At 36.5% G+C, this 21359-nt stretch overlaps 1 protein-coding gene and 1 non-coding gene across 5 annotated transcripts in view; one reads left to right on the top strand and one right to left on the bottom strand.

The window, feature by feature from the left end:
- LYST (lysosomal trafficking regulator) overlaps positions 1-21359 on the top strand; it is a 193302-nt gene that overhangs the window by 121365 nt on the left and 50578 nt on the right. For 3 of the 4 annotated variants that reach the window (XM_004620365.2, XM_055146685.1, XM_055146686.1), the window contains 11 exons: positions 355-521; positions 5120-5272; positions 8258-8449; positions 12139-12317; positions 13678-13884; positions 15120-15296; positions 15800-15876; positions 16183-16371; positions 18944-19089; positions 19181-19277; positions 20795-20856. In XM_004620365.2, the coding sequence (XP_004620422.2) occupies positions 355-521; positions 5120-5272; positions 8258-8449; positions 12139-12317; positions 13678-13884; positions 15120-15296; positions 15800-15876; positions 16183-16371; positions 18944-19089; positions 19181-19277; positions 20795-20856 (1646 nt within the window). The remainder of the gene's footprint in view (positions 1-354; positions 522-5119; positions 5273-8257; positions 8450-12138; positions 12318-13677; positions 13885-15119; positions 15297-15799; positions 15877-16182; positions 16372-18943; positions 19090-19180; positions 19278-20794; positions 20857-21359) is intronic. The other variant, XM_055146687.1, reaches the window with a different exon arrangement.
- LOC129398959 (U6 spliceosomal RNA) lies at positions 13361-13467 on the bottom strand. The gene has a single exon (XR_008626818.1). It is a non-coding gene; the product is annotated as a U6 spliceosomal RNA (small nuclear RNA).

Consider the following 21359-nt stretch of genomic DNA (forward strand, 5'->3'; position numbering starts at 1 on the left):
TCAGGAGTTACTCCTGGTTTTGTACTCAGGAATCACTCTGAAGGTGCTTGGGGGACTTCATGGCATGCCAGGGATCAAATCAGACCTGCCATATGAGATACTGGGGATCAAGTCAGGGTTGACTGCATGCAAGGCAAATGCCCTATCCCCTACCCTACTATCACTCTATCCCCAAAGCAGGTCTTCTTTTAATTCTTCATATCAATTTGTATTATGTGCTGTAGATTAAATATAAATAAATACTGAATCAATGTACTAATGAAAATGTGTTAAATTTTCATTAGTACATTGGTACAACAGGAATTTAAGCTAGTTCTCTTTGACTCAAATCATTTACTTATTCTTTTTCCTTAGCATTCCTTTGAATGAATACAAATTGCTGGCTTGTGATATACAGCAGCTTTTCATAGCAGTGACAATTCATGCTTGCAGTTCCTCAGGCTCACAATATTTCAGAGTTATTGAAGACCTTGTTGTGCTGCTGGGGTATCTTCAAAATAGCAAAACCAAGAGGACACAAGGTAAAATTTAGTATTTATGAGTTTGATGGGAGTTGTATAATAGTCAAAAATATTATTTGAACTTAATCTCTTTTTTCTTAAGGACTGTTTCCAAAAGATTTATTCTTAATTTTTTAATATCTGTTGGCCTTGGAAAGATGACATTTTATTTTTTATTAGTTCTTTTAGTGAAGCAAAATACTTTTTATTTAAAAGAAATTTAGAGAAATTTGGGGCTGGAGCAATAGCATAGCGGTAGGGCATTTGCCTTTCATGCAACTGACCTGTGTTCGATTCCTCCGCCCCTCTTGGAGAGCCCGGCAAGCTACCAAGAGTATCTCGCCCCCACGGCAGAGCCTGGCAAACTACCCATGGCATATTCGATATGCCAAAAACAGTAACAATAAGTCTCACAATGAGAGACGTTATACTGGTGCCCGCTTGAACAAATCGATGTGCAGTGGGGTGACAGTGACAGTGACAGAGAAATTTGAAGAGGGAGAGAATACACACTTAAGAGAGAACACAGGCTTTTCCAAATGGGAGTAAAAACTAGGGATTGACTTTTTAAAAGAAGAAAGTTATGTGTAATTTCTCCAACCTGTCTTGATCTAGAGTTCTTTGCACACATAAAGGTTATTCTGGGCATTGTCACAAGAAAAGCCTCAGAGTCCTAATGACATTTTAAAAGGAAAAAAAAATTAGATGATGTCTAATGTCTGGTGACATATCTTTAACAGAAATTGGGGGCTAGGAAAATAGTTGAAGTGGCAGAGTACCTCCTAGCATGCATGAGGCCCTATGGGCTGGACCCTGGCACTGCATGATCCCCAAACACATTAGCTTGTGACCTTCATGGGCTCACACACTGCCAGGTTGGCCCGTGAGTTCCACCAGGCTCAAGCACTGAACTGTCAGCCTTTCCTGGCAAAGCAAAACCCAGGGTGACTTCTGGACCACCAAACATTGCTGAGGGTGTTTAAAACAATTCTATTGAAAAAGAAGAAACTTGTGATTTGAGACAGATTAAGAGATTTATATTTAAAGATAATTCCCTGGGGCTGGAGCAACAGTATAGCCAGGAAGGCATTTGCCTTGCAAAAGGCCAATCCGGGTTCTACCCTGTGTCCCATCTGGTCCCTCCAGCACCACCAAAGAGTAGTTCCTGAGTGCAGAACCAGGAGTAACCCCCAAAGCAATGCCAGGTATGACCCAAAAAATACAAATAAATAAAAAATAATTCCCTTTAGTTTATTAGTTTTCCTTAATAAAAAGTATGAAATAAGGAAGTATGGGGATTTCTAGTTAAACGTTTTACTTTAATTGATAAAAATCATGTTCTTTAAAAAGTTAAATTTGGAACAAACTTTGTAAGGACATATTGATGCTGAGTTTATTTTTTGTACCTTTCACGTTTTTAATTGGTAAATTATAAACTAATATTTGTGAAGAGGTATTTTTATTTGTACACTAATACGTGGTTCCCTTTGTGTTTATATAATGGGTAACAGAAACATTTTATAGGTCTTATGCTATCCAACAAGGTAAGCAAATTAGAAATATTTAAGAAATTTCCATCAACGTTTTTCTCCTTAAAAGTTTTATTGAGACAAAATCAGAGAATTTTCTATACTTTTGAATTAAGAATTTATTTTCAATCCAAACTCCTTACCATTTGACAGATAGGTTTAATTTGATAAATAATTGTGAACTATTACAAAGCAGCCTTTAACTTTATGTATTATAAAAACATATTAAAATTTATCCACATTTGAGTTAGCAAAGTATCTTCTTGATCTTTACCCTAAAGAAAACATAACCAGTCAAATGTGATTTCCGTTCATAATTTTGCTCCAAATTCAGCTGTTCTTCATCAGTATATGTAACTGCCAGATCCTATAGTAAACTTCCAGATAGTAATAATAATTAACAACAAAAAATAAAAAAATTGGTCCTTTTTTGTCTTTAAAAAAAGATGATCTCAGACTTTATTGCAAAACTGATGCTCTTTCATAAAGTTTCTTATACACTTCTCCAAATGTGAATTTCTGAAATTGTGTAAGAACTTACTTGAGCATCAAGTCAATAGCAATAATGTATGAGTTATCTTTATTTCAGATAGCATGTTCTAATAAACAAAGTCAGCTTATATTCATATAGTATAAGAACTATGACATATTTGGGGCATGCAAACTTTCGAGAGACTTGTCTGCTAATGTTTCAGACATAAGGCCAGAAGATTCTCTATATTAAATATTATCTATATTAAAGATATATTAAATATTCTTTATATTAAAACTTTGCTTCCTACCTAAAAAAAAAAATTAAATTTGGGCCAGAGCAATAGTACAGCAGATAAGGCACTTGCCTGGAATGCGGCTAATCCAGGGGTGATCCTCAGTACTACATACGGTCTCCCAAGCCCATCAGGATTAACCGCTGAGTGCACAGCCAGGAGTATGTCCTGAGCACAGCCTGGTGTGCCTTTCCCCCAAAATTAATCTGTCAGCTAATATTTTTCCTTTGTTTATAGTGACCATTTGGGAATTTGCTTTAAAATTGTTTATGGGGGCCAGAGAGAGAGAGAGAGAGAGATCAACGGGCTGAGTTTTGCTTTGTGTAAAGACCTGAATTTAATCCTAAGCACCACATGGTCCCCCTAGTATTGCAGGAGCAACCCCTGAGCATAGAACCAAGAGTAGCCTTGAAATACAGCTAAAAAAAAATTAGGCTGGAGATGAGACTTAAATGGTAGAGTACCAAAGCAAAGATAAACAAACTTAGAAGTTTCTGCACCTCAAAAGAAACAATGACCAGGATACATAGACATATACATACATATGAAAGGGGAAAGGATATTTGACCAATACCCTTCTAATAAGAGGTTAATATCAAGGATATACAAGGCAATGCTTGAACTCTAGAAGAAAAAAAATCCAATCCCATCAGAAAATGGGGTGATGAAATGAATAGAAACTTTCTCAAAGAAGAAATTCAAATGGCCAAAAGGCACATGAAAAAATGCTCTTCATCACTAATCATCAGGGAGGTGCAAATCAAAACAACATTGAGATATCACCTCATACCACAGAGACTGGCACACATCTAAAAGAATAAAAGCAACCAGTGTTGGTATGGATGTGGGGAGAGAGGGACTCTACTTCACTGGTGGGAATGCCGACTGGTCCAGCCTTTTTGGATATGATATGAACGGTTCTCAAAAAACTAAGAATTGAGCTCCCATTTGACCCAACTGTATGTCTTCTGGAAATACCCCCTGGGAGCCCAAAAACACACAGCAGAAATGCCATCTGCACTCCTGTTCATTGTAGCACTATTCACCATAACTAGAACCTGATGACAACCTGAGTGCCCAAGAACAGATGAATGAATAAAGAAACTATGGCACTTCTACACAATGGAATACTATGGAGCTGTCAGGAAAAATCAAGTCATGTAATTTGCCTATAAATGGATGGAGATGAAGAGTATCATGCTGAATGAAATGAGTCAAAAGGAGAGGGACAGATATAGAATGACTGCACTCATTTGTGGTTATAAAGATATATAGTAGAAGACTAACATCCCTGGCCGGGGAAAACAGGGGTTAGGAGGTCAGTGGTTGCAATCAACCACAAGTGTGTGTGGGGTGGAGGGCAGGTAAGATAGAGAAGAGACCAGTACGATAATAATAGCTAGGAATGATCACGCTGGACAAGATCTGAGTGTTATAAGTAGTAAAGGGATATTCTTGATAACCTTTCAGTGTCCATATTGCAAACCACAATGCTCAGATGGGGGTGGGGAGGGAGGGAGGGGGAGAGTGAGAGAGAGAGAGAGAGACAGAGGCAGGGGGAGAGAGAGAGAGAGACAGAGGCAGGGGGAGAGAGACAGAGAGAGAGACAGAGGCAGGGGGAGAGAGAGACAGAGAGAGAGAGACAGAGGCAGGTGGGGAGTGGGGGAAGGGGAGGGATGGGAGGGAACCTGGGGACACTGGTGCTGGGAAATGTACACTGGTAGAGGATGGGTGTTGGAATACTGTATGACTGGTTTCCAATCATGAACAGCTTTGTAAGGATCTATCTCATAATTATTCAATTAAAAAATTTTTTTAAAAAGTGGTGGAGTACCATGTGCAAGACACCAGAATTACATGACACCACCTCAGCAGCAGAGGATTTGGGCCCCCACAGTTAAAATAAAAATAGTTATAAAGAAATAATATAAAGAACCCACATTACCAAAAAATTTTAACTTGACTGATTCAATATTATTAGGGTTTATATGACATGTGACTATAAAGGTCAGTTCAGTTTTAGTTATTGATAGGGATTGCTCTAGGGCCACTTCCAGTTGTATTCAGGAGCTACTTCTGGCTCTGTCCTTAGGATTGAACCCTATCGATGCTCACAGGACCATATAAATGCCAGAAATTGAAGTAGGGTTCACTGCATTCGAGGCTCGCAGGACCATATAATTGCCAGAAATTGAAGCAGGGTTCACTGCATTCAAGGCAAGCTCTTTCATCCTGTACTATCTTCCAGCCTTTAAAAGTCAATTCAGTTAATTAATTAAAAATTTAATAACCACATAACTTGAAAACATTCTTCTGCTCTTAGATATGGCCATTGCACTACAGTTTAGAGTACTCCAGACTGCTATGGAATTTATAAGGACCACAGCAAATCATGACTCTGAAAGCTCTTCAGATTCATTCCAGTTACCTTCTGCTTCCCATCAAGCGTTAGTTCAGAAACGGAAGAGTATTGCTGGTAAGTATTGAAACAATAGTTTAATGATTGCATATTGAAGTAACTTGACTTTCCTGTATTCTGATGTCATCCCACTTGAAAAAATATTTTTTAATTTAAAAAGTTAAGCTATATTGTTTCCTTCCTATCAGAGGAAATATTCTATTGCTTTCTTTATTGCCATTCTCAAACAGATGTCTTTCTGTTATCTACCATATGCCAAGCACTGTTAATTGTTTAAAGATTCAGGAATAAGAAAAAAACCGAGATTCTCCTATACAGAGATTATATATCAGATAATAGAATAATGAAGAGTGTAGGAACAGAGACCATCAAAGTGAAATCTGATTTACATCAGGATTCAGGGTAGTCTGTAAAGAAGTGAGATTTCAATATAGATACAAAAGAAGAGAAAGGAGTTATCAAAGTAGAAAGCTAGAGGAAGAATATTACAGAATAAACAGCTTATATGAAAGTTAAAAAGAAAAGAACTAAATTTACCAGAGAATGGAAAGAAAGCCATTAAGCAGGAGTTGGAGTGATAATACAGTGGGTAGGACTTTTGCTTTGCACACGGCTGACCTGGGTTTGATCCCCAGCACCCCATATGTCCCCTGACCATACCAGGAGTGATTCCCTAAGCACAGAGCCAGGAATAAACCCTGACACCACCAGATATGCCCCACAAATTAAAAAGAAAAAAGAAAGCCATTTAGCTAGAGGCTGTAAAGGATGGCAGGACCCAGAAGTTTAGAGTTTATACTAAAGGGATGTTATTAAAGACTCTTTAAGTTTATAGTGTAACATAATCATATTTTTTAAAAATATGTTGCTAACTTTTGGGTAGAGTGGAAGAACAAGAGGTAGTGAGAAGTATAGGTGGGAAACTAATAGGCATGGCAAGAAATAATGATGGACTCGGATGTGGTTAGAATGCAGATGACATCAAAACTGACTATAACATAGTACAGATCAATAATCAGGATCAGTATTATTAGCTTTTTGTCTTTTTCTATAAAATATGCTATAACCTTTATATATATATATACACATATATATGTATAGATTGATAGATAGATTCCAGATAGAGTACTTGGTTATTGAAGCTTAGTCCCCTTTTGGTCTTCTTTCCCCTCTCCCTCCCTGTGGTGCTAGGGATAAAACTGAGTGTCTTAAGAACTTTTTTTTTAATAAGGTAGTTCACAGTTTTTTTATTATTTTTTTATTTTATAAGGTAGTTAAGAATTTTTAAACCCAGATCTTTTCTTCTACCTGTGTTTAAGTGTTTCATTTTATTTGACATTATACCCAATATCAAAAAAAAAACATGAAAAATTTGTCTATAGGGAAAAGTTATTCACTCCATAATGTTTTGCTATAGCACGTTTAGATCATGTTTAATAAAAGCTTAAATAAATGTAATGCCTAAGATACCCGCATGACTAAACTTCTTGCCCATGCATATTCTTTTATCTCCAAATGCAGTTTCCCCTCTTGAACTGCCGTCTCAGCTACACTGCTTTGGTCAGGGTAGAATATTCTATCTTTTACCGAATCTGTGATATGGCTTCCTATGGGACAAAAAATTACTTTGGAAGTCCCATTTCCTTTGCAAGAATCCCTATCTAGTTATTGCTTGCTTAGATGAAATTCACCACTTTCTTGTAGGAAAGTATACCTTACTACTTCCACAAATTCCTAGTATTTCTTGTTGACATTTCTTATTTTTGTTCCGATTTCTTTTTTGCTTCTAGATAGCTGGCTTCATTCACATCTCAGTTAATAATTTTTATTTTCTTCATTTTTTTTTTTTGGTTTTTGGGTCACACCCGGCGATGCACAGGGGTTACTCCTGGCTCTTCACTCAGGAATTACCCCTGGCGGTGCTCAGGGGACCATATGGGATGCTGGGATTAGAACCCGGGTCGGCCGCATGAAGGCAAACGCCCTACCCGCTGTGCTATCGCTCCAGCCCCTATTTTCTTCATTTTTGTCTCAAAAGTGACTCCACAAATTTTATTAACTGATTAAAATTGCTGCTCTTACCTAAAATACTATAGACTCTAAAATGCTATAAAAATGCTATCTTATAGGGTTTAAATATAAGATTTATGAAAACCTATCACAATTTTTATAAATAAATATTTATAGAGGCTATTTAAGAAAATTGATGTATGTTTTAATAATTTAAAACAAGGTTCAATTCCAATGAAGCCTTCCGTTATTCCTCACCTCCCAAGACGTCATTTCGGTTCCTATGGTCAACTTCCGATGCCTCTCTCCTTCAGTCCACTAAATCAAGACTCATTTTCCCTGTTTTCTCCTGGATCCACTACCTGTGTGGCGCCTCTTGGAGCAGGTGCAGTAATAATGCAGGAATGCCACACCTGCCTGTTCAATCTGAGGAAACATTTCTCAGGAAATACTTTTGTAGGATTGAATTCCAAATTATCCATATGCACCAATCATCTTAATTACAAATCACTGGAATTATATTCACTTTTTTGATTCCTTCACTTTTGTTTGACTGATTTCTACTATGTCACTATAAATACTTTTTTATAATTACTTTATAAAATTTAACAATGGCAATTATTCAAAAGTAGTAATGTTAGTAAAACAATGTGATTTTTAAAATATGTTGATTATTTTAAAAAAGAAGTGAAGCAATATTTGAAAACATTTTGTCAAAACATTTTTAATGACCTTTATACTTTGCTGGGTTTTGCAGAAAACTCAAATTTTGCCAAATAATCACCGTCCTATTAAGCTATGTCATTAGCTTTAACATTTTAAGTGGACTTCAGGATATTAAGTACTGTTTCACTTCTTTAATGGGAGAAATGACTAAGATTTCTTCTTAATCACTTTCTTTTTATAAATTAACTTTTATTAAAAAGTCATTAAGTTAATTTTTTGTGGTCTGATAATCAGAAAGCTTCAGTAAAAAGTTTCCTTGATTCTTGTTATTACTGGCATTTGATGTTTTAATTTATATACTTGAAGGATCTCGAAAATTTCCCCTTCCTCAAACTGACTCTCTTCTGATGAAAATGCGTTCAGTAGCAAGTGATGAACTTCATATGATGATGCAACGAAGAATGAGCCAGGAGAATCCAGTCCAGGCCACAGAAACAGAGCTTGCACAGAGATTGCAGAAGCTAACTGTATTAGCAGTTAATAGAATCATTTATCAAGGTAGGACTAGAAGATATGTATGTTTTCTCTCATATATTAAAAGAGAAATAACTGGAGGAGATTGAAGAGGGAAACTCATGAAGGGAGTGGTGTTGAAATATTTCATTTATGAAACCTATCATTAACAGTACTGTAAATGTCTCAAATAAAAACAAAATGAAGGGAAAATAACTTGAAAGAGAACTTAGTAGATTTCAAACTTGTGAAAACATTATTTAGAATAGTCTTGAATAAAAGGCGATATTTTAATGCCAAATGCTAAATATTATAATCAATATTTTGAAATAGTATAATGCAGCCAGTGTTTAATAAACTTTTCTTTGAATAATTATAGAATCATATGCAGTTGTTAGAAAACTGTTAGATATAGGCTAAGGGATAGTACAGTGGTTAGGTATATGTCTTGCATGTGGCCAACCTAGGATTTGATTCAATACCCCATATGGTCCCCCAAGCTTGCCAGGAGTGTTCTTGAGTACTGAGCCCGGAGTAGGCCCTATGCACAACTGGGTGTGGCCCAAGAAACCAAAGAAGAAAAAAAAATTTTTTTTTGGATAGCCCATGTACCAAATTAGCTTTTACACAATTTCCTCCAGTGGATTGTGCCAAATTAGAGTCCAGTATCCCTATCAGGATTTTGACATTGATATAGTCAAGTAATCTATGGGCATAAGGATTTCTTATGTTGCCTTTTTACAGCCTTGCCCACTTTTTTTCTTGGCAACCTCTAATGTTTTCATTTCTATGTTTTCATCACTTTAAGAATGTTTATATAAGTGAAATTATATAGACTTTTAGGATTGGCTTTTCTCACAGTCATTTATGATGATTAATACTGGTTGTTCCAATTCAATCAGCTTAATCAGTGGCTGAATAAATAGCAGTACTTCTGTATTAAAAAATAATAATACTAGTTGTTGCCTGTATCAATTTTTTTTTAACTACTCACCTGTTGAAAGGCTATCTGGTTGTTTTAGGGTCTTGTGGGTTTGAAGTTAATTGCTAGAAGCATTTATGTGCAAGTTTTTGTGTGAGCTTATCTTTGTTTTTCTGGGATCAAAGCCCTGTCATGATTTTTGGATTGTATGATAATCATATGTCTAGTTTTTATTAGGAAATTGCTAAAATCAAGGGAGATGTGTCGCAGAGTAGAACACATATCTTGCACATATGAGGCTCTGACTAATGCACAGACACTGCAACAAAAAAGAAGGAATGAATTTGGCAAAATTTTTGAGAGAGGCAATACAGTTTTTCATTCCCACCAGGAATGTGTAAGCAATCCAGTTTTCTACAGTACTTATATTTTTTTAACCACTGTGATAAGTGTACAATGATCTATCTAAAACTACCTTTCAGTTTCAGTTAGCTTTTCTGTTAATAAATGTAGATAAATAGGCATTTCTACTTGGAGGAACGACTAAAAACCTATGCAAAGAAATATTATCAGAAGTACCACAGAATAGGCAAAATGAAATTCTGAATGTGTTCAAATAACCTCAAAAAGAGACCACAAATATAAAATAACACAATATGAGACTGACACCCAAGGACAGTAGACACAAGAACCAGGAATATTGCTCCATAGTTGGAAGCCTGCCTCATGAGCTGAGGGAGAAAGCAGCTGGAATAGAAAAGGGATCACAGGGTTGGAGTGATAGCACAGTGGGTAGGGCGTTTGCCTTGAACACAGCCGACCTGGGTTTGAATCCCAGCATCCCATATGGTCTCTTGAGCACCACCAGGAGTAATTCCTGAGTGCAGAACCAGGAGTAATCCCTGTGCATCGCCAGGTGTATAATTATATTATTATATTATATTCGAGCAGACACCAGTAACGTCTCTCATTGTGAGACTTATTGTTACTGTGTTTGGCATATCAAATACATCACGGGTAGCTTGCCAGGCTCTGCTGTGCGGGCGCGATACTCTCGGTAGCTTGCCGGGCTCTCCGAGAGGGGCGGAGGAATTGAACCAGGTCGGCCGCGTGAAAGGCGAACGCCCTACCACTGCGCTATATTATTATTATTATATTATAATTATTATAATATTATATAATAAATTATAATAAATAATATATTATTGTAAAATTATTGTTAAAATTATTGTTATGATTAAATATTAAAATATTTGTGGTGATTATTATAAAATTTATTAGATGTGATTTATTATAATAAATATATAAATTATTATGAGATTATTATGTGTTATAATAATACAACGATTGTTCTAATTACTATATTATACTATTATATTATTATTAAGTATTCTCTCCGAACGTGTGGAGAGGGGCCTCCAGCATGGCTGTAGCTAGGTTCCGGTGGTCTTCGGCCGCTGGGAGCTCTGCTCAGGGTGGGGAGGGAAGCTGGAGCTCATCCCCTCCCAGGGGCCCCAGGGAAGACAGCCAGGCATTCGGGCTCCAGCTTCCTTCCCCACCTCGAGCAGAGCTCCCAGCGTTCGAAGACCACCGGAACCTAGCTACAGCCATGCTGGAGGTCCCTCTCCACACGTTTGGACAGGCCTCACGTTCGGACAGGCCTCATGCATGAAGGTACCGGCAGAAAACCCAGGTGTGTGTAATCCCATCAACGGCCAACATCCAGAGAGAGACTTAAAAGCAAGCTCTCAGAAGAGAGTGATGCAGAGAGTCTCTTGCCCGCACACCTGACTGGGGATATTGGTGGTAGAAAATGTGCATTAGTGGAGGGATGGGTGTTCGATCATTGTATGGCTGACACTCAAACATGAAAGCTTTATAACTGTATCTCATCGTGATTCAATAAAAAAAGAGAGAGAGACCACAGTGATTTTTATTTTTTTATTGCCCTCCCTCAAAACCACAGTGACTTAGACATACTAAAAACACATCATACTTAAGTGTTTGGTTGTTTTTGTTGATATAAACTTGTTTAATTTATATTTGGGACATCCAGTGCCTTGGCTAAACTGAAATATTGATCATTGTATGGGTTTGGGTTTTTTGTTTATTTGATTGATTTTTGGAGCACACTAGTGATGCTCAGGGCTTATTCCTGGCTCTCCATTCAAGGATCATTCTTGGAGGGGCTCAGAGGACCATATGGGGTACCAGGGATCAACTCCGGGTCAGCTGCATGCAAGACAAAGCATCTTGCTTGATGTACTACCTCTCTGGCCCCTATATATGCAGTAATGGGGTAATACATGTTATGAAATAGGACTGCGCATTCATCTAATCTAAATACTGTGGTTTTTTATGTTTGATTTGTATATGAGCCTCATGACTTTAGCAATTTTGTGGTTTAATTTCTCATTATTAGTAAATTAAATCCTAAAATTTCATGGCTTACATATGTTTAAATACCTATGCTGCTTTATTTTATTTTAGCTTGAAAGTATGAATTTACTTGAGAAAGGTAAAGGAGCAACCACTTGTTACAGTTGAAGTGAGGTGTTTATATAAGGAAAAGAAAAAGTAGCAAAAACATATCACAAGTATGGGAATTGAGGGCCCAAAGCAGAACATTGCCTATAATCCTTTAAATGAATTCAGTTCTCTAGTGTCTTGTGCTAAGACACAAATTATAGATTTATACTGTAACTGTCGTAAAAATTAAATATAATATTTTGCCAACTCAATAGAATAATATTGCCTCCTACTAGCTAGGAGTATCAGTGACTGACTAATTTTGTACTTTTTAAATCCAAAGAATTTAATCCAGATATTATTGACATTTTGACTACTCCTGAAAATGCAACTCAAAACCAGACTTCAGTTTCCCTGAATGAAGTTTCTGAAGAAAGTATGCAGCATGAGCAACCTTTGATTGTCAATCCATTTCAGAAAGAAATATTTACATATCTGGTAGAAGGATTCAAAGCTTCTATTGTAAGTAGATTGATTGCATGGAAAATGTGTATCACACTAAAGGGATGGAAGCTTTTCTCCCCTTCCCTTCATTTCCCTTTTGTTGTTACTGTAATGATTAAGGATAGCACACTTGGTTATGGTGCTCACTTGGGGGGTGTTGTTTTTTGATTTGGGGTTTTGGTTTTTTGGGTCATACCTGGCGATGTTCAGGAGTTACTCCTGGCTCTGCACTCAGGAATTACCTCTGGCAGTGCTTGGGGGAACCATTGGGATTCTGGGGATCAAAACTGGGCTGGTCGCATGCAAGGCAAATGCCCTACCCACTGCACTATTGCTCCAGCCCCTTTAGCCATTTTTTAGAGTACAATCCAGTGCTGTTAAGTACATTCCCACTATTGTATAACCATTACTATTATTCTTTTCCAGGACTTTGTCATTTTCCAAAGCTAAAACTCCGTACTATTCCCCTTTCGCAACCCCTAATTATTACTATTTTATTTTGTCTCTATGAATTTGAGTTTTTAGATACATTTGTTCATCATGCAATATTTTTCCTTTTATGTGTGTTTTATCTGATTTTTTCATGGTTTTGAACTTCATTCCTCTATCTGTTAAATCTGAAGCAGGTATTAGAATTTTGTCCCTTATTAAAGTGAAGTAGTACTACTTTATATGGGTATATGCTCCATTTGTCTGTTCATCCTTTTTAAATTTTATTTTATTGAATCACCGTGAGATAGTTACAAGCTTTCATGTTTGGGTTACAATCACACAATGATCAAACACCCATCCCTCCACCAGTGCACATTCCCCACCACCGATATCCTGGGTATACCCCTCCTTCCCCACCCTCCCCCTGCCTCCATGTCAGACAATATTCCCCATACTCTCTCTCTGCTTTTGGGCATTATGGCTTGCAACACAGACACTGAGAGGTCATCATGTTTGGTCCATTATCTACTTTCGGCATGCATCTGCCATCCCAACTGGTTCCTCCAGCCATCATTTTCTTACTGATCCCTTCTCTATTCCATTTGCCTTCTCCCCTCCACTCATGAAGAAAAAATATGGAACGCTTCACAAATTTGCATGTCATCCTTGCACAGGGGCCATGCTAATCTTCTCTGTATCATTCCAGTTTTAGTATATGTGCTGCCGAAGCAAGCACTCTGTTCATCCTTTTATAATAGTCTGGCTGTACTACTTTAGTATCCATTCATCTGTTTAAAATACCCATTTATTTCAGTGTGTGTGTCTTTTTTATTTTGATTTATGCTTTTTAAAATGATAAAATATATTCCATGAGCTTTAGGGCTATATCAAGGTTATTTTTATTGTTTAAAAGCTTGATCATAATTCATTCCTGTTTTGATTTAAGGGTTCAAGTAAGACCAGTGGGTCTAAACAGCAGTGGATCAAAATCTTGTTGCATTGTAAGGAAACTTTCCGAATGCAGCTGGGGAGACTACTAGTGCATATTTTGTCACCAGCTCACCCTTCACAAGAGAGAAAGCAAATTTTTGAAATAGTTCTTGAACCAAATCATCAGGAAATTCTACGAGATTGTCTTAGCCCTTCCCTGCCAGTAAGTATTTTGTCATTTAATAAGATTGTAAAAGCCTTTGGTAAAATACAAAAATTCTACAAATAACTAAATTGAACTGTATTTTCTGCCCAAAGTTATAAATATAATCTTCTTGACAGATCTCACGTCTGGTCTTTCATTAGATGCTCCATATCCCTCCATTTGACATATTTTTTTACTTCCCACTTCTTTTTTGTTTGCTTTTGTTTTTGTCTTGGGCCACACCCTATGGTGCACAGTGCTTACTCCTGGCTCTGTGCTCAAGAATCACTCCTGGCAGGGTTTAAGGAACCATATGGGGTTCCAGCAATTGAACCCAGGTCAGCCATGTGCAAGTCAAGTGTCTATCCACTATACTATTTCTATTCACTATCCCATATCTTTGTCTGTTTCCTTATTACTAAGTTCTTCCTAACACCTTTGAATTTTTTGTTATCTTCTAAGGATTTGTGTCCAAGGATTTAAATCTTTATCAGTTTTCAGAGGTGAATACAATAATATTTTTTACCTTTTATCTTCAGTAATATCTTTTCTTATCCAGGAAAGTATAATCAAAAGGTTGATCAGAGGATGTTAAAAAGAGATGTTAAAACAACTTTAGTGTTTAAGAACGTCATATGTTTATTTGGGTATTCAGAATAGCTATTTCTGAAAGTTTTTCAAGATGATTTTAGAATGTCACTGAATACTAAACTGAAATATTTTTAGAGACTTCAAGAACATTACCTTTAAGATACACATATGAAAATATTCTAGCCATTTACGATTTCTGTTTATTTGCCAACTCCTTGGGCTTTTTACTCGTAAAACATCTGTTCATTTTGCACTTTTGGTCAGATAGCAGCTGTCTCCTAACTAATTTAAAATGTAGAATTAAGATGAGCTTTTCTATTTTCATCATTGCATATGTTCAGCTTATGCTTGGGGAAATGGCATGATGTGATTCAGCATGTTAATTTAAATATCACCCAAAATGTAATAGTTTCCAAATCTACTTGTTGACATTTAATACTTTTCTCAGTTTAAAATGTTACCAAGCCAAGTACAGTGGCATTTGCATCAATGTAAATTGATAAAATTATTCATATTTAACTTGTCTAAATAACTTATAGTATGCAATAGAACTCATCTACAAAATAAGACTACTGATCTAATTTAATTATTTTAAATAAGTGTGAAAAGTTTTTTACTTTTTACTAAATGTATTTTTTTTATTTAAAAAAAATTTTTTTAAGCATGGAGCCAAGTTAGTTTTGTATTTGTCAGAGTTGGTACACAATCACCAGGATGAACTGACTGAAAAGGAACTAGACACAGCAGAACTGCTTATGAGTGCTCTAAAACTCTGTGGCCAAAAGTGTATACCTCCCAGAGCATCAACAAAATCAGACCTTATTAAAATGATCAAAGAGGTGAGTCAGTGAAACCATAATTGTTTCTGTGGAGATACCATTGAATACAGCTAAAGAACAAGCAAAACTTTTAAGTTACATAGTATCATTGATGATAAGTTTGAAATGCTTTTTACTCTTTTACTTCAAGAAAACAAATAGGCCTTTTTTTAAGGAATATGTTCTTTATGCTCATCTTTCTTTGTTATCAGTGGGCCAGTGAAGGAAAGAGTTTTAGTGACAAGCAAGTTGTAATATCACCTTAAGTTATGAGTTCTGTGATTAAAAAGCAAAATAGAGAAGCAGGCAGCTATGCAAACTGACTAGGGTTGGCAACTTTGGTTTCTCCACCATAATTTCTTGAACCCAAGTTGTGTAAGAACAAAAGGAATTATAATATTGAAGTTGTTTGTGTTTTATATTCTTCTTTGGGTTGGGACATTTTTCCATCTGTAGTGTTTAACTCTATGACAATGTTACATGAAAAATAATGTTTTTAATGTATATTATCTTAAATTTTTTAGGAACAAAAAAAATATGAAACAGAGGAAGGTGTGAATAAAGCCACCTGGCAGAAAACGGTTAATAATAATCAACAAAGGTAGGATTTTTGTTTGGGGGACACTTGTCGCAGTGCTCAGAGGCTATTCTCAGTGTACTGCTCGTGCTTCAGCTCCCAAGGGGGCTTATGCCAGGTACTAAACCAGGCCTCCTTCATGCAAAGCCTGCACACAGCCCTTTGAACAACCTTCCCAGCCCAACAAAAGTTGGATTTTGTGTGTATGTACTGAAAATCTTATCTTTTAGAAATCCACTAGGTTACACATGTACTTTGTTTTAAATTATAATTTTTAATGTGGATTCACTATTCCATATGAGTAACTTATGAACTGTCTTGTGTATATAGTCTCTTTCAGCGTATTGATTCAAAATCAAAGGATATATCTAAAATTGCTGCAGATATCACCCAGGCAGTGTCTCTCTCCCAAGGAATTGAGAGAAAAAAGGTGATCCAGCATATCAGAGGAATGTATAAAATAGATTTGAGTGCCAGCAGACATTGGCAGGAACTTATTCAACAACTGACACATGACAGGTAAGTGAGGTGGTAGAACATTACATGTTCGTAGACATGCTTGAATATTTCATATTTGATCTAGTACTATTTTTATTATAGAATATATAGCATCAATTTGTTTAAATATTTTATCTGATAATTTGTGATTTATCTCCAAGAATAATTCTATATAAATGATTATTTTAAATTTGGGGGTGATTTGGGAAGCAGGGAGGTAATAAGAAGTATCTCTCTTCCAATAGTAAAATTTGTATTGTAACTGAGCATTTAGCCAGGAGTAAGCCTTGAGCACTGCTAAGAGTGGCCCAGAAAACAAGAACAAAAAGATAATAGGTTATTAAAATGCACCAAAAATTATACACTAGCTGGAGCAATAGCACAGCGGGTAGGGTGTTTACCTTGCACACGGCTGACCCAGGTTCGATTTCTCTGTCCCTCTCAGAAAACCCGGCAAACTACCGAGAGTATCCTGCCCACATGGCAGAGCTCGGCAGGCTACCAGTGGTGTATTGGATATGCCAAAAACAGTAACAACAAGTCTCACAATGGAGACATTACTGGTGCCCGCTCGAGCAAATCGATGAACAACGGGATGACAGTGCTGAATTCAAATTCTAAATTAATAAAAGAATTAAACTCTAAAAGCTTCTGAAGTAAAGAAAAATTAGGTACTATCTTTTTGGTGGACCATACAGGGTGCCAGGGATCGAACCTGGGTCAGCCATATGCAGGACTAATGTCGTACCCACTGTACTATTACTTTGTGCTCAGGTTACTGCAGGCTCCGCACTCAAGAATTGCTTCTGGTGGTGCTTGGGGGGGACCATAGGGGATGCTGAGGGTTGAACCCGGGTCTGCTCCATGCAAGGCAAATGCCCTACCCACTTTACTATCACCCTGGCCCCAGATAATTTTCTAAAATCAAATGCAATAGAGAGCCTGAGAGATAGCTAAAATGACTGAGCCCCTGCAAAGCAAGATTTGCATGCAGAAGTCCTGGGTTCAGTACTTGGCCCCTGAGCACTACCATCTATCACCCCAAAAGAAAAGAAAAATAAGAAATTACAAGGAAGAAATGGATGTACTTGAATTTTAATTTCATCCAAAATATTTAATTATACAAAATTTTTTCAACAAATATATGTAAATATTTGTATTGTTTTAAAAAGTCTTACAGGATTTAAAGGTAAATATTAAGTTCCCAAAGCTTGATTGAGCAAGATATGAAATACTCCACATAAGTCAAGTAGAATCAATAAACACATTAAAAAATATTACTTACTCCTAAGGCTAATTTGTTTCTTTAAAATCTTCCATACAGGGGCTGGAGCGATAGCACAGCGAGTAGGGCATTTGCCTTGCACGCAGCTGACCAGGGTTCAATTCCCAGTATCCCATATGGTCTCCTGAGCACCACCAGGAGTAACTCCTGAGTGCATGAGCCAGAAGTAAACCCTGTACAATGCCAGATGTGACCCAAAAAGCAAAAACTAAGTAAATAAATAAGTAATAAAATAAAAATAAAATCTTCCATACAATATTTTATATCCCCCCCAAAAAAAATTTTTTTTGTTACACATTTTGTAGGTGTTAATATCCACCATTCAAGAAGTAATCCATCCTAATTCCTGGTTAGTGGTTTGATGATATTGTATATTTGACAATATATATCACAATCCTGCAGACATTTCATATCTAGCTTCAGTTTTCCCCTATTTTAGAAATTCTATTCTAAGGAGAATATTTAAAATATGGGAAGGCAATAAACATAAAGGTTTTCACTCTGTATTATTTATCAACTGAATTAATTAGCAACACTTTAATATCTAATAATAGCAGTAGGGTTAAATATATTAGTATGCATCCACTCAGTGTTGTATTAGCCAGCCATTTGAAATGATGATCGTTATGTGTTCAGTGAAAGAAGGCAAGATATAGAAATGTGGATATATAATAATTATAACTACACTTGTTAAAAACTGAAATAGTTACCAGTCTCTTGGTATGTTTAAGGTTAGGTCTTTTCTTCCCCCATCCCTTACTCTATTTCTAAATGTATTTTACATTATGGCTTGTTTATTTTTCTCACTTAAAATAATTGTTTTAAAACTTTTCAAGAAATTTGATTTATGGCTGGAGTTTCTATAGTGCCCTGGTTCAGTCCCCGTACCCACTTAGCACCTTGGGCATTGCCAGGCCTGGCTCTTCAAACTCCCTAATACTACCATTTGTGACCCCGATGACCCCACCCCTGCCCAAATAGTTTATACTATAAAACTGACCTAATTATGTTTCATTAGATAAATGACAGAAATGGGGAAAATGTTGCCTTTCTCTGCCTAATCACAAGTCTGCTAAAGCATACATCATGCTACAGCATTCATGATAGTCATGATATATGTTTTTAAAATGTAATAGAAAAAAAACTGTGACAGTTTGCCTCCATAATTGTTTTTATTTGAATAGAGAAATTTTATTTGTTGTGTATGTGATGATTTTTTTTAAACTGCAAGTACCAAAAATAATTTTTTTAAAAAAACTACAAGTGCTTAAAATTACTACTTAAAGCATTTTTTATTTTCATTTGCAGAGCAGTCTGGTATGACCCCATCTACTACCCAACGTCTTGGCAGTTAGATCCAACAGAAGGTCCAAATCGGGAAAGAAGACGTTTACAGAGATGTTACTTAACTATTCCAAATAAGTATCTCCTTAGGGATAGACAAAAGTCAGAAGGTAGTAGTGTCTTCACCATTCAACATATAGACACAGCACATGACTCTGGTCCCTAAAGAAAGATAATGTATATGCTTCTTTGCTCCCACAGATGTGGTCAAACCACCACTCTCTTATCTATTTGAAGACAAAACTCATTCTTCTTTCTCTTCCACTGTAAAAGACAAAGCAGCAAGTGAGTCAATAAGGTAAATTTTAATCCTTAAGATGTTCTTTTTTGTTGAAAGAGTTGAAGATTTTAATAGTTAATTGTAGTGCTCATGCAATAATTATTTTAGCTAATACTATAGTTTTAGGAAAGATACCAAAAAGTAGATGACGAAAGTATTAGGTTATGGGGCTGGAGACATAGTACAGCAGGTAAGGTATTTGCCTTGCACACTGCCAGCCAAAGCTCTATCCACAGATATGTGTGTGGTCCTTCCAGGGTGGTGCTTCCAAGGGTGGGCCCTGAGTGCAGAGCCAGGAGTGACCGAAAAGAAAACAAAAGAGTACTAGGTTAAATCTCTAAAATGCAAAAAAGAAAGGATGTTTCTTAAGGCTAATATTCACTGGACTTCAGTCATTATACTTCAGCCCTTGTTTGTATACAGATATTTTTGTAGTTGACTTTCCCAGGGGATTGGAGAGGGAGGATATAGAAAGTAGGCGTCATCATCAAAAGGAATATAATACAGTGATTAAAGTTTCAAACTTTGGCTCCTCTTACTACCTGATATTACCATATGATTTGGTCTATCTCAGATATACCCAAGGAACCACAGCACTGTTGAATATTGAATAGATTGGTATATCTTAACTATTGATAGCATTATAACTGTGACAGTATCGTGTCCATTTTTATAAAGAACTGATGCTCAAGAAAGATAAATTACTTGACTAAAGTATAGAGGAACTTGGATCAGAGAGATAGTACAATGGGTAAAGCACTTGCCTTGCATACAGCAGGCCCCGATTTAATCCTTGCCTATGCACATGATCCCCTAAGCATTGTTGGGATGATCCCTGAGCACAGAGCCAGGAGTAAGTCTTGAGTAGTGCCAGGTGTGCCCTTTACCCCACCCCACCAACAAAGGGAGGGAACAGTAACAAGGGGGAAAAAAAAGAAACAAAATTAGAAAAACTTCTATAACTCAATATTACATTTATTTTCCTAGAATACTAGGCTTCTTTTATGTGTTTGTACTATCAGAGGGATGAAACGATCTTTACCTTTTTCTAGAAAATATAAAAGTTGAAGTTTCTTGAAGTAATTGAATCCCTGTGTTCTACATAGAAGGGGTAGGGATTATTAGTCTTGTCTATAAAGTATCAATTTTTCTGTTCTCTACTTGAATGTTACAAAATGAGATAAAATAGATATGGTGAGATAACTGAAAGGGGTGGGCACATACTGGGTATGTGCGAGGCCCCAGGTTTGATCCCCAGTTCTGTGTGGTCCTGTATGCTTAGAGGTAGGAATAGCCTCCTAGATTTATGTGCGTAGAAACTGGTCCTGGTCCCTAAACACCACTGCCCCATGATGTTTCTAAAACGGAGTAACTCTGGTAACACTGCAAAAATATTTTATTCGATAAAATAAGTTTTGGTCAGAATATTGGGGTGGGGACAGGCATTGCACTCAGGGCTTCCCACTCCTTTGAATTACCTTCCAGACTCCTGGTCAAAACATTTAAGCACTGTAACTTTATCAATGTTTTGGCAGAGTGAATCGGAGATGTATCAGTGTTGCACCTTCTCGAGAGACAGCTGGTGAACTGTTATTAGGTAAGTTGCATTGTTAAATTACTTGACTAAAGTATAGAGGATAGTTCGTATTTGTCCTTTATTAGATAATGCTTTGATACATATTTGTCCTTTCTTAGATACAATGTGCTTTGCCTTAACATTATATATAGCGGATATGACTCAAATTAAAGAAATGACCATTTCATTTTCTAAAAAGCACATGAGTAGCTTTTTAATTTTTGTAAAAAACTTCATGAGTTTACATTTTAAGCACTTTTATGATAATTTCAATTTTTTAATGTGAAGAATAGGGATGTATTTATATGCCTACTGTTTTTGCTGGTAAGAAATCTAGTTTGAGTTTGTATTTTTCTCTAGTGTGCCTATGAGAGAAAGGCCAAGATTATTAATTCAGCCATGCTTATATACTCAACTAGGTTAAATTTGAGAGAATTTTTATTCCTCAAGAGTCAGGTATACCATCTGTCTCCAGTAGAGGACCAGTTTGTATGCTGTAGGTCAGTTGTTCTGAAACATGATCC

The sequence above is a fragment of the Sorex araneus genome, chromosome 9 (assembly GCF_027595985.1).
Source record: "Sorex araneus isolate mSorAra2 chromosome 9, mSorAra2.pri, whole genome shotgun sequence".
In the NCBI taxonomy this organism is placed as follows: Eukaryota; Metazoa; Chordata; class Mammalia; order Eulipotyphla; family Soricidae; genus Sorex; species Sorex araneus.